Here is a 16436-nt window from a genome sequence, read left to right on the forward strand (position 1 = left end):
TCTGAAATACTAGAATATGATACTTCACTTTCTGGGTTATAATATAAATCTCTTAAATATTGTTCTTTTTTCATCTTATTTTAATCCATTAATAATAATCTTGGTTTATTTTCAATGACTTTATCATTTGACTTATTTTCTGGTATGATAGGTTTATTGTCATTGGAATCATCTTTATCATCAGATTTGAATTTTGATTTATATATTACACCGGATAATATAATAACTGTTACTAATCCAATTGTAATATATAATTTATAATTACTTCCAGCATTAGAAGAATCAGATGGATTATTATTTGAATCAATATCAGATAATCTCTGTGATTCATTTATATCAGTTAATTTCTTTTTCTTAGCTTGTTTTAATTCTGAAGATCTTTTACCCAATTCTCTTGCCCATATAATTTGTTTCTCGGATCTAGGCTTCTTCTTAACGCTATCACTCATTTATTTTAGTTAATTTTTGTTCTGATTCATTTTCTGTTTCACTGTTTGGTTGTAGTACATCTGTTTCGTTCTTACCTGATTTATATTCCATAGGCTTGATGTTCGAAAATGTTATGACGCCAGTAGAAATTAATGTCATAACCGATCCTAATTGAAATGAAGCATAACCAACCCATTTTTGTAATTCAGTCATAACTAAGTAGTCATTTTTCAAATCACTATATAATTTATTTTCATCATCAATTGGTATTAACTGGTTACATAACTGAGAATAACATTTGACAATACCATCTGAAATAGAATCATTTATTCTAGCTAATCTAGCTTCTTCATAAATCTTAAAATATTTTATTACTTTATCGGGTTTCATAGCATCTAATTCTTGAAAAGTAATAATTCTATTTAAAAACTCCTTAGTTTTTCCACCGGCAATCAATAGTTCTAGATGATGCTTAAAATATAAGTAGTATTCATAATCAATATTGTTATTAACTTGAATAGAATTAGAAACAACTGTATCTTTATTATCACTAATACCCAAATCATCTAATGTTTTTTCAATATCAATACTATTCTTACTCGATTTCTTTGACATTTATATTACAGAAATTTAATAAGAAAAATATAATAAGTATTCTTCAAATGATACTAGTATCTCTTTAGATTAATACTAGCTTAGTTAAAGGTAAAGAATTTTAGTATTAGTTATTGTTTTTTTAGTATTTTTTTATTTGTGATATAAAGTATTCTTTTGAAAAGAAAATATTAAAAAAACAATAACTAATACTAGCTAGTTGAAGATATGTAATTTTAAATACTTTTTATTTAAATTAGGATTTAGATTATCTCACTACTATTGTTTATCTATTAGGAGCAGTAATTATAACTGTCCAGATAAGTCATTTCGGATTCTTGATCTCATCTAAATCCTAAAACTGAAAATAAATTCAAAGAAACGACTGGTGGAAATACTATTTTATAAACACACATATATTTTATTCTACAATCATTATCGATTTCCACATTCCAAGCCGCTCCTGAGAGGAGCGGTAAGGTATGCGTGGAATGCAGGAATCAATAAAATACAATACAACATCTGTCACTGTGTGTCATTAACAACAGCTTAATGACGCAATTGAAATTCCGGCAAACGTAATGCATTGAAAGCCTATACAGTATGGCTAAACTGCTACAGTCTCATGAGTTGAAATATCCATTATTTCTGATTCCACATCCATCTATCTTCACTTTCTTGATTCAATAGCCTTCATTTTGTTATCTAAAAGATAAATATCTAACGTAGAATAAAACTAACTTGAAGTTGTAGTTGTAAAATATTAATTACAGCACTTAAACATAACCATTTGTGGAGCATCTTACCAGGATAAGTTTTACATGTTTAACGTTTCCCAACGCCTTAATAACAACAAAAACAGTACTTACATTTATAACTGTAAACTCCTAAAATTGTGTTTATAGAGAGAATATCCTATACGTTCCTATGCTTATGTGCTGCGCGTTTATAACTGCCAGTTATTCACTAGCTAAACACTGTCTGGTGCAACAGATGTTCCTTCCTTTGTAATATAATTGATTAATCCTGTTCAACTGAAATAGCACATTCGATCAATATTCAAATGAGATACACCCTATTCAACTGAATATAACGTGCGACAGATGCTTTTGTAAACAACCTAATACAATTACATACAGGCGGTTTGACATAGATCGAGAGTAACCGGTTTTCTAAGCGTTTAACATTCAACGTATTTTTCATTATGTGTTGAGTTCCATAATTCAACAAATGTCTTTGCTTTATCCAGTTGATCTAAATATAACTGTATATCTAGTTTATTAGATTTAATTATGTTTTCCTTCTTTTCTAAAGGTCTTTTCCAGCTCCATATTAGCTTCTTATTGTATTCATCATTCATGTCAAATTTAGAAATCGGCAACACATGATCAATATGAAAGTATTCACCATAATTATCTATATTCATTTTATCATCGAATTGAAATATAATCCATGATTTGAGAAATTCATCAGAACAACCCAATAGATTAGATAGTGTTTCTGAATGTGTTTCTTTGTTGAATAATTGTGTTAATCTAGATCTTAAGCATTGTTTCAGTCTAAAATTAAGATCTGTTTGATATCTTTCTCTCATATATTCTGCCATATAATAATTATAATGTTCTATATTATCTTCTCGATATTGTTTGGTATATAGTTTAGTACAAGTTTTACAGCAATATTGAAAACCATCTTTGCTAATCTTACGCTTATTAAATTCTGTTATAGCTAATTTATCTAATTCACACTTAGAACACTTCTTGTAGTATATGTTTATGACACCAGTGTTATTTGTAATATTTTTAGTTTGTGGTTGTTCTGGTTCCATTTATTATACATATTTTTTTACTAAATTGATTTTAGAAGTTATTCATTTATATGTTATTCATGAATATATATGAATTATTTCAATAAAACTTTACTAACACTTTTAATGTTTAAAAATCTAACTCATACAAATATAAATATTGAAATATGTTTAAAATATACCTATGTATTAGATACCCTATTAGATACCATATTAGATACCCTAATACCTGATACCCTATTAGATACCTTAATTACTTAAAACCCCCTTTTTAAAAATAAATATTATTTATACAATTTTCAACCAATTTATTTTTATTTTTTCAACTAATATATGAATAAGTTTGAAAATAATAAAGGTTATTTATTATTACTGAGGTTTCAATATAAATTTAAAAAAGAAATATAATTTAAGGTATTTTCAAATAATACGTATTAGATATGTATTAGATATGTATTAAATACGTATTACATACCTTAATACTTAAAACCCCCTTTTTTATTTACTATTATTTTATACAATTTTCAACCTTTATTACTTTTGAGTGTTAGATAATTACTTTCTGAATCACTTTCATCATCACTCTCCAATTCATCATCAGACCCTAACAATTTATTCAAATGCTCTACCGTATCTTCATAAATAATTGGTTTATTGATATACTTATTAGTCATCTCAACTATATCTTTATTTTCTGATTTAAGTTTCATAGAATCTTTAGTATCAATGCGCTTTCCTGTATTTTCATTATTATCTTTATTAGTGTTTGCTCCTAATATTTCATTTACAATGTTTGATTCTAATTTAATAGCATCGATTAAATCTAATTCATCTTTATTAGGCGTTGCTAATAATAAATCTTTATATAAATCGTTACCATTTACTTTTTGATTTGAAACAAACTTTGTAACATATCTAAATGGGTGTTCTATAAATTCTCTTAAACCAACACGTTTTATAACATTAGTAATATGTGAATTTGTATTCATATGATTATTCCAATTTGATGGAGCGTTTGAAAATTCACCTTTACAATAATCACAATAATTTCTATTTTCACTAACATTTAATATTATTGCATTATTAGATGTAGAAGGTATTACATTATTAGATGTAGAAGGTATTGCATTATTAGATGTAGAAGGTATTACATTATTAGATGTAGAAGGTATTACATTATTATCAATTACATTACTTAAATTATCAACAACACCACTTTTATTATTATCGATTTCTATTAGTTTAGTTTTATAAATTTTGAAAATAGGATCAAATATCAAAGCTATATTACAAGGTATTACATAATATAAACCATCATTATTTTCATGTGTATCGATGTATGGAATATGTTTGTAGCGGGCTTATTTTCCTAACCGTTTGGTTTTACTCTATTTTACTTTACGTCCGGTACTATGTCCGGTCCGGGACCGCAGTTTAGTGTGGAGTATACGGGCGCGTGTTTAGAAAGTTCGTGACCTGCCCAATATATTAGTTTTACCCTCAGTTCTTGAGGCTTCACTGTCGGTGAGTGCATTCTCTATTGTTTGTTTAGGATGTATAGGCTATATTGACGTATGTTATTTCTGTGTAAATCTCCTGAGAGAGTTGTATCACTGGTTTTCGAGATTGGCACTCGCATGCCAGAGGCTGATACCCTTAAGGTTATAGGACGTTTCCTGGTCTTACTAGACTTGATTATTCGTGAGTTGATTACTTAGTATTTTTCTTAGTGTGTTTTCATTTCTTGTCTTTTTAGTCAATCGTAGTTTACTGTTTGACGTCGGAGCTTGTGTGATGTCTATATGCAATGTAAAGAATGTGATCCGAGATTTGTACTCCTGAGTCTGAGAAGATTAAATAAACAAAAGCAGTAATAACACGCATATGACGGAAGCTAATTAGTGGTTTTATTAACTTAGTCAGAACTGAAGGATATTACATTATTGACGACAACGCCACCTAAGATGTCTGATACTGATGTATCAACAAAAGAACTGCAGAATGGATTGTCAGTGGAGGTGATGCCGATGGCTCAGAAACCGGTAAGATTGCCGACTTAAAGAAATCGGCCCTTGACGACCAGGATGATAGGCAGTCCATCCAGTCGTCCGTGAAAACACATGACTCTACCAAATCCAAGGCTAAGCTCGAAATAAAGCTCAAGGCACTGAAGAGACAACAAGAACTCGAGACGCGAAAGTTGCAGTTAGAGCAGGAGCAAGCCCAGCTTGACCTTCTCACCCAAATGGAATTGGCAAGTTTAAGCGATGACGGAGATGAACGGGAAGTAAACCCGAAAGCTCCCCCATTTGAGCCAGATAAGTGCCATACACCTACGCCCCCAGGTTCGTCTACGTCGCAGGATGTCATCGCCATTGAAGGCCTGATCAACGAACTTAGAAAGCCCAAGGTGGACATCGCTAAGTTTGCCGGAGACCCGCTTCGGTATCCGAAATTCGTTCGGGAATTCACAGCGAAGGTCGTGAATTACACTAAATCTAATGCTGAGAATCTTAGTTATTTGGAGCAATATACCACCGGTGAGGCGAACGAGGTGGTGTCGGGATTTACGTTCATGGATCCTGAGGCCGGTTACTTGGCAGCTATGACTGCGTTAAAGGAGAGATATGGTGACTCTGAGGTCATTGCGCATGCATTTATTGATAAAGCGCTTTCATGGCCCGCGATTAAACCAGACCGGCCTCGAGAATTAGATAAATTCGCGATGTTCCTTACTGAATGCAAATACGCCGTCGAGTCGCTGCAAGAAGTTAGAATTCTCGAGTACTCAGAAAATCTGAAAGGGTTAGTTTCAAAACTGCCGCGATTTCTACACGATCGATGGAGGACGATGGTCTATTCGAACAAAGAGCGTGGTCGTTCGACAACATTTACTCAGTTAGTCGATTTCGTGCGTCGAGAGGCTCGTAAGAGTAACGACCCAGTGTACGGTCACCAAGTATTAGATGGTGAACAAGGTAGCAAGTCTTTCGATAAGAGATACATGAAATACGATAAAGGCAAACGTGCCTATGCTACTTGTAGTACGACGTCGGTCGGTGTCGGTAGCAGCAGCGACCCTCCCTCCCAGTGTAAACCTAAGTCCGGTTATGATAAACCATGTTTACATTGCGGTGATGAAAGGCATAACCTACTAAATTGTGCGACGTTCGCTAACATGTCGGATTCCCAGAAAACGGAATCAATTAAGATCGCTAGACTCTGTTTCGGTTGTCTCCGTCCAAGACACATGAAAAAGTTCTGTAAACAACCGTTGAAATGTTTGAAATGCAATAGAAATCACGCAACGTTCATGCATTTCGAGAGACCTCTACCGCGAACAACGGCGTCTGATGAGAAAATTGGTCTATCCACGACTCGGGAGGAAACAACGAATGTAGCTTCGATAATCGGACACACCAACGATGGTTACGATTCGGGAGTTCTCGCGATTGTCCCGGTGAAAGTTGGGCTACCCAACAGCCCATACAAGGTCAGTACCTATGCGTTTTATGATGGAGGTAGTTCTGGAACACACGCAACAGAACTCATAAAGCGAAAACTTGGAGCTACGGGACCGAAGGGCAAAATTAAATTCGACACGGTTTTCGCGCGTCATGAAGGGGATAGCTATAAAATCGGCACGCTAGTCGTCTCCGACTGGAATGAAAAAGACACGGTAAAACTGAGTAAAGTGTCTACAATGAAAGACATTCGCGTTTCAAGGTCATTTATCCCGCGTCAAGAAGATATCGTGAAATGGCCGCACTTAGCAGACCTGGATATTCCTGACTTAGACATGGAGATCGGTCTCATTATAGGTTACAACAGTGTTGATGCATATCGGCCGATAGAGTTGCGTCCTGGTTCCTCAGGAACACCGTTCGCTACCAAGACTAAACTTGGTTGGGTGGTTTGGGGCCTTATTAAGGACCCAGACCCACATTCGAGACCTATGTGTAACTTTATCGCTAGTTCCACGACTACGGAGAACCTAGAAAACTTAGTTGCTACGGCTATGAAATTCGACTTCCCCGAACGGCAATCCGAGGAGAAACAAGAAATGTCGGTCTTAGACAAACAGTTCATGAGTTCGATCGAAAGTTCGCTGAAGCTTAAGGACGGACACTACGAGATCGGGCTCCCACTCCGTGAAAACTGTAAATTACCGAACAATCGAAACATGGCGTTAAAGAGGCTGATGGGTGTCAAGTCGAAATTTCGAGCAGATGGAAATTACCATGATCAGTATAAATTATTCGTGAGCGATATGATTAGGTTAGGCTACGCCGAAGTGGTTCCGGTCGAACTCAGCAATGACGAAAATGTGTGGTACTTGCCACACCACGGCGTGTACCACCCTCAAAAACCTAATAAGGTGCGCGTAGTATTCGACGCCTCAGCGAAATTTCAGGGGATTGCTTTGAATGATGTACTCTTGCAAGGCCCAGATGTCACGAATTCGTTGATTGGAGTTCTTTATCGCTTCCGCGAAGGCCAGGTGGCGCTAAAGGCCGACATCGAGAAGATGTTTTTTCAGGTACGTGTTCCCGAAAACGACCGAGATTTCTTGAGATTCTTGTGGTTCGAAGACGGTGATATAGAGAAAGGAATCGTTTGCTTGCGCATGAAAGTCCATATGTTTGGCGCCGTCAGTTCGCCAGCGTGTGCGAACATCGCCTTACAGCGTACGGCTACAGATAATGCGGCTAAATTCAGTACTGAAATCGTCAAGTCGATAGCTCGAAACTTTTATGTCGATGATTTTCTTAAATGCCCATTCAAAATCGCCGAATCCGAAGAATTAGCCGTCAGTACACAAAACCTTTGTAGGAAAGGTGGATTCAATCTTACGAAATGGTCATCGAACAAGAGCACTGCGTTAAATAGTATTCCCCCAGATGATCGGGTTGATGAAACTAAACAAGAGGACTCAGTCTTAGGGATGAAATGGTCCATTGTTGATGATACATTGTCATTCATTGTCAATATGAAGAACAATCCTACTACGCGGAGTGCTGTCAACAACTAGTGCGACGTATGATCCGATAGGGTTTATCGCAATACTGCCGGTAAAGCTGCTATTGCAGCAGCTGACTTGTCGGAAAGCTGATTGGGATGAATGTTTAAATGACACAGAGTTGATCGAATGGAAGAACTGGCTCACTGCGATGGAAAATGTTGACAAAGTCCGGGTAACCCGCATCTTGCGTCCGTCAGGTACTGTTAACAACGAAATTATATCATGCGAAATTCACTGTTTTTCGGATGCGAGCGAAGTCGGATATGGGTCGTCGTTGTATGCTCGACTCGAAGATAGCGATGGAAATGTCCAGTGTTCGTTGATTCTTGGTAAATCCAGGGTTGCTCCATTGAAGCGACTGTCGATTCCGCGGTTGGAGCTCACTGCAGCGGCCATGTCGGTCCGGCTGTGTAATATGATGCTGCAGGAGATCGACTTAGAAGTCACCGATATGGTTTTCTGGACTGATAGTTCCATAGTCCTATGATACATTAAAAATGAATCGAGTAGGTTTAACACATTCGTTGCGAACCGTGTCTCGTGTATTCAGCGGAGTTCAGATGTAGACAAATGGCGTCATGTTAGGTCCGCTGAAAATCCGGCTGATTTGGCATCGCGTGGCATGACTCTCGATGAATCATGTTTGAATCGATGGCTTCATGGCCCCGAGTTTCTGAGTAAACCGAAATCGGAGTGGCCAGACACACGCGTAGGCAATAACGTTTCGCTCGACGGTGATCCAGAAGTGAAGCGTGTTACAACGATCAACACTACGTTGGCTGTAGATCTGCCGGAAGACGAGCATCCAGTTGACTGAATCCTTAGACGTCGGTCGCAGTGGTCTCGTGTTAAACGTATATTGGCATGGGTCCAGCTAGCGGTGAAAAAGTTCAAGCGTCAGTCCTTAGATAAGTTCGAGCTCATAACCGCTGATTTAATCGCAGCTGAACTATTGATTATTTCGCATGTTCAAAAGCAAGACTTTCCCGAAGTCTACCGTCGCTTGGAGGAAGGTCACGAGTTAAAAAAGTAGTGTAATCTTAGGAAGTTAAACAAAGATGAGGGTGTTATTAGGGTTGGTGGCCGTCTTAGTTATGCCAGTCTTGCTTATGATCAGAAACATCAAATCTTGCTAACGAGCAGATCCAGATTAGCTACAATACTGATCGAAGACGCGCATCGTAAAGTTGGTCATCTAGGTTGCGAGAGTATTCTAGCGTACCTCAGGACACGATACTGGATGACTCATAAGCGTAAATCAATCAAAAGTTTCCGAGGGAAGTGTATCGTGTGTATCACTTCTCATAGTCCGCCTGGCAATCAGAAAATGGCGGACTTACCGATCGAGCGTGTCACGCCAGACAAACCGGCATTCGCAAACTCCGGTGCGGACTATTTCGGGCCGATCGAAATTAAAAGCGGTCGAAGCGTGGTGAAAAGGTACGGCGTGATATTCACCTGTTTGGCTAGTCGCGCAATTCACCTCGAAGTAGCGTACTCGCTTGATAGCGACTCGTGTATAAATGATACCAGGCGATTCATGGCAAGACGGGGAAATGTGAAATCGATAAGTGGCTGCTGATCGCGAATTGAAGGAATCCATTAAAGGCTGGAACGCCTCAGTTATTCATGATTCATTGCTTCAGGATGGCGTCGATTGGTCCTTCAACCCCCCTGCTGGTTCGCACTTCGGGGGTGTGTGGGAAAGGCTAATCCGTTCCGTCCGCAGAGTGTTGAGATCGTTGATGAAGGAGCAAACGACACGCTTGGATGACGAGTCGTTTCACACGCTCCTATGCGAAGTGGAGAGTATTCTAAATAATCGGCCGATCACGAGAAACTCGTCAGACCCCGCGGACATGGAAGTTTTGACCCCGAACCACGTGCTGTTATATAAACCTGGTCTATGTTTACCTCCAGGTTTGTTCGTTAAGACGGACATGTTCGTAAAACGCAGGTGGCGCCAGATTCAGTATTTAGCGGACATTTTTTGGAAGCGCTGGATAGCAGAGTACATTCCTACATTGCAAGTACGTCAAAAGTGGCTAACTCAAAATCGAAATGTAGCTGTCGGAGATATAGTTTTGGTAGCAGACAGTACACCAAGAAACTCGTGGGCAATGGCTAAGGTCATTGAGGTGCTTCCGGACAAATATGGAGCAGTACGCGTAGTTCGGATTAAAACTAAAACAAATGAGTTGATCCGTCCCATAGACAAGTTGGTTTTATTACTGGAGGTCGATGAGGAATAGTGTGTAAACCATCCATATTTAAGTTTTGATTGTTTAAATTTTTGACAGATGTATGTATGCCTAGTTGGTACAGTGGTATTGTATTATGTTCTTATTCCCTCACTCAGGGTGAGATGGTTTTGCCGTTAAGGTGTGTTCTAATCTGTGATGCTGCTGTATCCATTTAGTTTAGTAATAGTGGTTCATTTTGCAGCAGTGGTGTATAATTGCTAGTTGTTATTTTCTACTGAGTAGTTTGCGTAAATTGTATAGGATACCATTCTTAAAAGGAGTGCGTTAGTAGTACTATCTTCCTGTATTAAGTTTTAGGTTCATTTATGAGGATGCGAACTCATATGTCATAAGGGATAAGTTGAACTCAAATATTTACGGGTCTGGTGTTCTTATTGTGTAGATGCGAAATTAACTTCAGGTTCACATGAGTTGAGTAATTTTTCGTAAGATCGAATATTCAGGTTAATTCTGTTTTAAGTCCAGTCGTGTGTGAGTTGCTCTGATGTATTTAATTTGCTTAGGTGCATATTATTTTGGTAGATGTATGCATACATTGTATATGTTATTCTGTTATAAACTTTTTGTAAAGAGTTTGCACTTTACCTCAGAGGCCCTTTTTTAGTATTGTAATGTGGTGGAGAAATTGCAATGCAATTTCGGGGGCCGGTGTAGCGGGCTTATTTTCCTAACCGTTTGGTTTTACTCTATTTTACTTTACGTCCGGTACGTTGTCCGGTCCGGGACCGCAGTTTAGTGTGGAGTGTGCGGGCGCGTGTTTAGAAAGTTCGTGACCTGCCCAATATATTAGTTTTACCCTCAGTTCTTGAGGCTTCACTGTCGGTGAGTGCATTCTCTATTGTTAGTTTAGGATGTATAGGCTATATTGACGTATGTTATTTCTGTGTAAATCTCCTGAGAGAGTTGTATCACTGGTTTTCGAGATTGGCACTCGCATGCCAGAGGCTGATACCCTTAAGGTTATAGGACGTTTCCTGGTCTTACTAGACTTGATTATTCGTGAGTTGATTACTTAGTATTTTTCTTAGTGTGTTTTCATTTCTTGTCTTTTTAGTCAATCGTAGTTTACTGTTTGACGTCGGAGCTTGTGTGATGTCTATATGCAATGTAAAGAATGTGATCTGAGATTTGTACTCCTGAGTCTGAGAAGATTAGATAAACAAAAGCAGTAATAACACGCATATGACGGAAGCTAATTAGTGGTTTTATTAACTTAGTCAGAACTGAAGGATATTACAATGTTTATATACTTTACCTCCTTCCATTTATATAATAAATATTTATTAAAGTTAAAATTTTAATTCATAACAATATCTAATTGTGAATTTACAATATTTAATTGCGCGTCAGATATAATATAAATGTGCATTTTGAAATTTTTGATTCCTTTATTCTTTGTCATGAATAATTGTATTCCATCTTTAGTGTTCTGTAATTTTTTTCCAGAACCATGTAATGAATTATCCTCTGTTGTTCTAAAATCTAACCATAATGCATATTTATTACCGGTATAATAATCAATTTGATTAATATTACAATTTTCAGATGATTTTACTTTTTCATTCATAAAATGTTTTCTAATTTCTGGCCATTGATCAATCATTCTCATTCCTTGACAAAATATTTTATTTGCTATTCCTTCGATAGTTATTTCTACTTTTGTTATTTCAGGATTATAATAATTATCAACATTTATTGCGCCATTAGTATATGTTGCAATGGTAAAAAAAATATTAATATACCTTTAATAGATCTTCTTGGGAAGTTAATATTCTCATTAATAATTTCATCATTTGCATTAATAGTTACAGTTTTAAATTTATCAATATAATCATATAATAATGAAAATCCTTGATTGTATTGAGTTTGAATTATACTTGCAATATTTTCATCAGTTACTGTATCATATTCTAAACATATATTCGATAATTTATAACTCATATCTTTATTAACGCTAGATATTACAATTTCATTTACAGGAGCAAATGTTATTTCGAATATAACGTCTTCTTGAATTGCGTATTTATATAAAGGTGCATTGTTATTTATCAATTCAAAGTCTAATGGAATTTTATATTTGCTTCCATATATACTTTTTATCAATTTATCTACAGCATTAGTTAATATTGCATTATGCGCTTCTGATCTTAATTTATTTTGGTTTTCCGATTGAATGCCTTGAAATATCATATTATTTCTATTTTCTTTAGTTAACCATAAATCTTTATAATGCATAAATAAATTATAATCATCTAATGAGAAAACTGTCTCTGGGCCAATCTTTATAGATAATTTTTTAATCAAATATCTTCCAACATTATCAACGACATAATTATTATCATTACCGATTACTTTTATATCGGCTGATAAATACATACTATTTGGAACATAAAAAGTATTTTGTGTTAATCTAGGAATTCTAACATATAAAGTTTCATCGGGATTAATATTTGAAGGATTATGAGTAATTATATGATGCGATCTTTCTGCTTTAATAGCATTAGATATTCTATGATTCTTAGAAGGATTGATATAACTCCCACTCATTTATTTAACAAAAAATAAATTATTTATTTTTTATCATGTTTACTAATCCAAAAATAATAGCACTTAAAACTGTAATTAAAAATAAAATAATATGTTCAGCAGCAAAGTTAATAATATTCCCAGCAGATTTCAATATAAAACCAACAATTGATGCAATAACTCCTGGCAATGCTGCAGCAGATTTTTTAGATAGTTCCCATATTATGCTCATTATTATGCTAAATATTTTGCTCATTTCTTTAAACCATCCTAAACTTTATCTTGTATAGAATTATTATCATTCGGGGGTTTATCCGGTTTATTGGGAGTAGGTGTAGATTTCAAAGCATTTGATATTGCTAAACCAATTGTTGTAAATACCATAGTTACAGATGTTAGAATTGAAAGAATTGTTATACCTTCTAACTTAAATAATAATCTTATTCTGTCTTTTAATGATATTTCAGAATTTGGTTTAATCAACAAATCTTTAAAAATAACTTTAAATTTTTTAATATGATTAAGATCATATGATTTTAATAATGTATCTCTTTCTTCTTTCTGTAATTCTATATTATATTCTGAATCATCTATTTTTTTTACTAAAGCTAACTTTCTGCTTTCAAAATCAGCTTCCTCTATTACTTGATGATCTCTTTTTAATTCTAATTGTTTTAATTTTTCATTTGCATTAGCTAATTCTTTTTCTAACATGGTTATTTTAGAAAATCTCATCTTAATATTAGCAATTTCACCAACTGATTCTTGCATACCTTTAATTTCTCTACGTGCTTTTTCAGGAAATTCTTTTAATTCATCATCAGTTAAATCAAGTAATCCTTTTTCTAGTAAAGATAGTATTCGATTTATTCCAGTTTCAGTACCGGGTGTATCTAAAATACTATTCATCTCTTCGTCAAATGAATGAACTGCATCAAACATTTTATCATAATGTTTCACTAATTCTAATTGATTTGAATCATTATCAATTTGTTGAATATCTCTTCTCGATGTTTCGGGTGTTGAAGATCTTAATTTATCTAATCGATTTGCAAAATCTTCATCAGTTTCTGGATCAACATCATTAGGATTTAAATTTGGATTTTTAAATGGTGAATATTTGTTTATATCAATATTAGGAATTGGTTCTTCTTTATTTATTCTTTCGAGTGCATTCCATATAATTCTGAGAAATTCTCTACCACCTTTTGAACCTTCAATTGTAGATAATGCTCGCATTCCAGGTTCAAAAATATTTTCTTGACCCATTCTAGATAATTGAATTGATACAATTTTGTTATTTAAATTAACATTATAATACCATGAATCATTTTTAAATTCTAAATTATTCGTGAAATATGGGTCATCTTTAAAAATTTGTTCTACAACATCTTCAGTATCAATTTCATCTATAACAACTTTTGGTAATAATTCGTTAACAATTGTATCTGTTACTCTAGATTTCATTTTATATAATTCCATAAGTTTATCAGGATATTTTTCTTGTTGTTCTACTAATAGTTCCATGAATTCTTTTCTTTCTGTTCTAGTTGAAATTCTACCACTTTCAGGAGCTTGTAAATATTTAATTAATTTTTCACGTAATTCGGAATTACTTCCATCATAATCATCATCATAATCATCATCTTCACCTAAATTAGTATTATATTCTGGCTCATTACCGTCATTGAAACTTGTTTCACCAGGTTCATCTAAAGGGTCCAATGGAAAACCTTCTCCACCTTCTGCCATTTACATAATAGAAAATTAAAATTTGAAATATAATATTCCTCCGATTACAATTCCTATACAAGTTATAGCTAATTTAGTATTTTCATGGGATTTATTATCATCATTTAGTTTAATTATATCATGTTGAATATTATCAGTTCTAATATTTTCTGATGTATTATAATCTTTTATTTTAGAATCATTATTTAATTTAATATTATTAGTTTTAGTTTCTGTTGATTGAATATGTTTTTTATTTTTTTCACCTTCCATTAATCTTGGAGCAGTGATAATCTTTTTATTTATATCATTTAATCCAAATGAATTATTTATTGTTGCAGTTTTAATTAGATTATTATAACCAATTATGTTTCCCATCTTTAATACTAAATCATTAGAAATAATTAATAGATTAGGGCCTATACAATAATTTAATCTAATATGTGATTTATCTAAATAATTTTGATATCTTACAATGTTTTCTGGAATCGATCTATTTTTATCATTATGAATGGAATCTTCAAATAAAACTTTGAATTGTTTCTGCGCATCGAATGAAGTGTTATCATTTCCAATTATTGGGGATCTTGTTTCAACTTGCGCACCTAAAATACATATCAAATAAGTTCTAATAGATTGATTTATTCTTTGTATACCAGCTTTAGTAAAACCTTCACCATTTTCTAAAATGAAATTAACCCAACCATTATTGTTTTGTTGTTGTATATTATTATAATATTTTGGTAATTCATTCCAATTTAGTGTTCTTATATCTGAATCTGTCATTATTTTTCCAAATTCTTTAGTATACAATATTCCTAATCCACCCATTGTTCCAATTTTTGCTCTAAAATCTTTATTTGAGTTAATATTAAATTCATAACATATTTTATAAAACTTAGAAAAATTAATATTATTATTCAATTCTTTAAAATATTTTGAACCTGGTAAAGGACATTCTAATTCATCTAATATCAATTTTATTTGAAAATAAGTATGAAATCTAAAAAGTGATAACATCAATGGTAAACTTGGTTTGTTTAAATGATCATTCCAACTAATTCCACATCCTGTTGTTGCACAATAAACAGCAAAATTTAATTGGTTCTGCCAATACTTCATATTAGATTTTAATAACCATTGTTTTGCCTCATTTAAATTTTTGAAATTAATTGTATACACATGAAATATATTTTCCATCTTTACATGAAAATTATTACTTTCAGTAACATAAATATATAAATCAATTAATGAATTTAAAACTTCATTTCTATATGTAATATCTTTATTAAAATCTATTGCTGGGATATTATATTTAATTGATTTATTATATTGGAAAGCTTTTGGAAAACTATCTGCCATTTATATAATTAAAAAATTAATAATTTATTAATTCTTTTAATAATTTATCTTGTTCTTCAACTGTTATATGACCATTTAAACTTATTATATAATCTAGTGTGTTCTTTAATTTATTAATTTCTTTTATATTAGTTTTAATTTTTTCTTTATTACTTTTTATATTTAATTTTGAACTTATACCAGTTAAAACACTTGAACTTAATCCTAATACACCAATTGATATAGCTAAAGGCGTTAATGGACTGAATATTGCTAGAAATGTTATTACAGAACTAATTGTAACTGAACCACTTATAATCAAATAATATATAATTTTACTTTTTAAATATTTTTTCTTTTTTATCTTTAAATCATTTTCAAATTCTAATATTTGTTTTTCTAAATATGTTTTTAATTTAGTTTTATTTATATCATGAGGAATAATATCAATATTATCAACTTTATCTTCCATTTATTTAGCAAAAAAAAATTACTAATTAGTAAACTTATAAGCAACAAATATAACAATAACAGTTCCGCCTAAAATCCAAATTATTTCATATTTCTTCTGTTCATTACTTGGGGTATAATAATCTGATAATTTAGGTTTGTATAGATGTAATTTTTCTTTATTGGATACTGCGTTATATAAACTCATTGCATCATCGACTGATTGAAAATCTCTATGTGAAATCTTCTGATCATATAATTCCTTGTTAAT

General features: G+C 33.4%; 3 protein-coding genes across 3 annotated transcripts in view; 2 read left to right on the plus strand and 1 right to left on the minus strand.

Annotated features, from left to right (window-relative positions):
• LOC141906486 (Golgi phosphoprotein 3 homolog sauron-like) overlaps positions 1-16436 on the minus strand; it is a 99389-nt gene that overhangs the window by 3853 nt on the left and 79100 nt on the right. The gene's annotated exons all lie outside the window — the stretch shown is intronic.
• Positions 4243-7862, plus strand: LOC141906241 (uncharacterized). The gene is made up of 4 exons (XM_074795484.1): positions 4243-4297; positions 4587-4639; positions 4750-4872; positions 4971-7862. The coding sequence occupies exons 1-4, from the start codon at positions 4243-4245 to the stop codon at positions 7860-7862; spliced, it is 3123 nt and encodes a 1040-aa protein (XP_074651585.1).
• LOC141906242 (uncharacterized) lies at positions 8002-10105 on the plus strand. The gene is made up of 5 exons (XM_074795485.1): positions 8002-8307; positions 8404-8634; positions 8728-8882; positions 8997-9396; positions 9500-10105. Exons 1-5 carry the CDS (start codon positions 8002-8004, stop codon positions 10103-10105), a joined length of 1698 nt encoding a protein of 565 aa, XP_074651586.1.

Source organism: Tubulanus polymorphus, chromosome 5 (genome assembly GCF_964204645.1).
Source record: "Tubulanus polymorphus chromosome 5, tnTubPoly1.2, whole genome shotgun sequence".
In the NCBI taxonomy this organism is placed as follows: domain Eukaryota; kingdom Metazoa; phylum Nemertea; class Palaeonemertea; order Tubulaniformes; family Tubulanidae; genus Tubulanus; species Tubulanus polymorphus.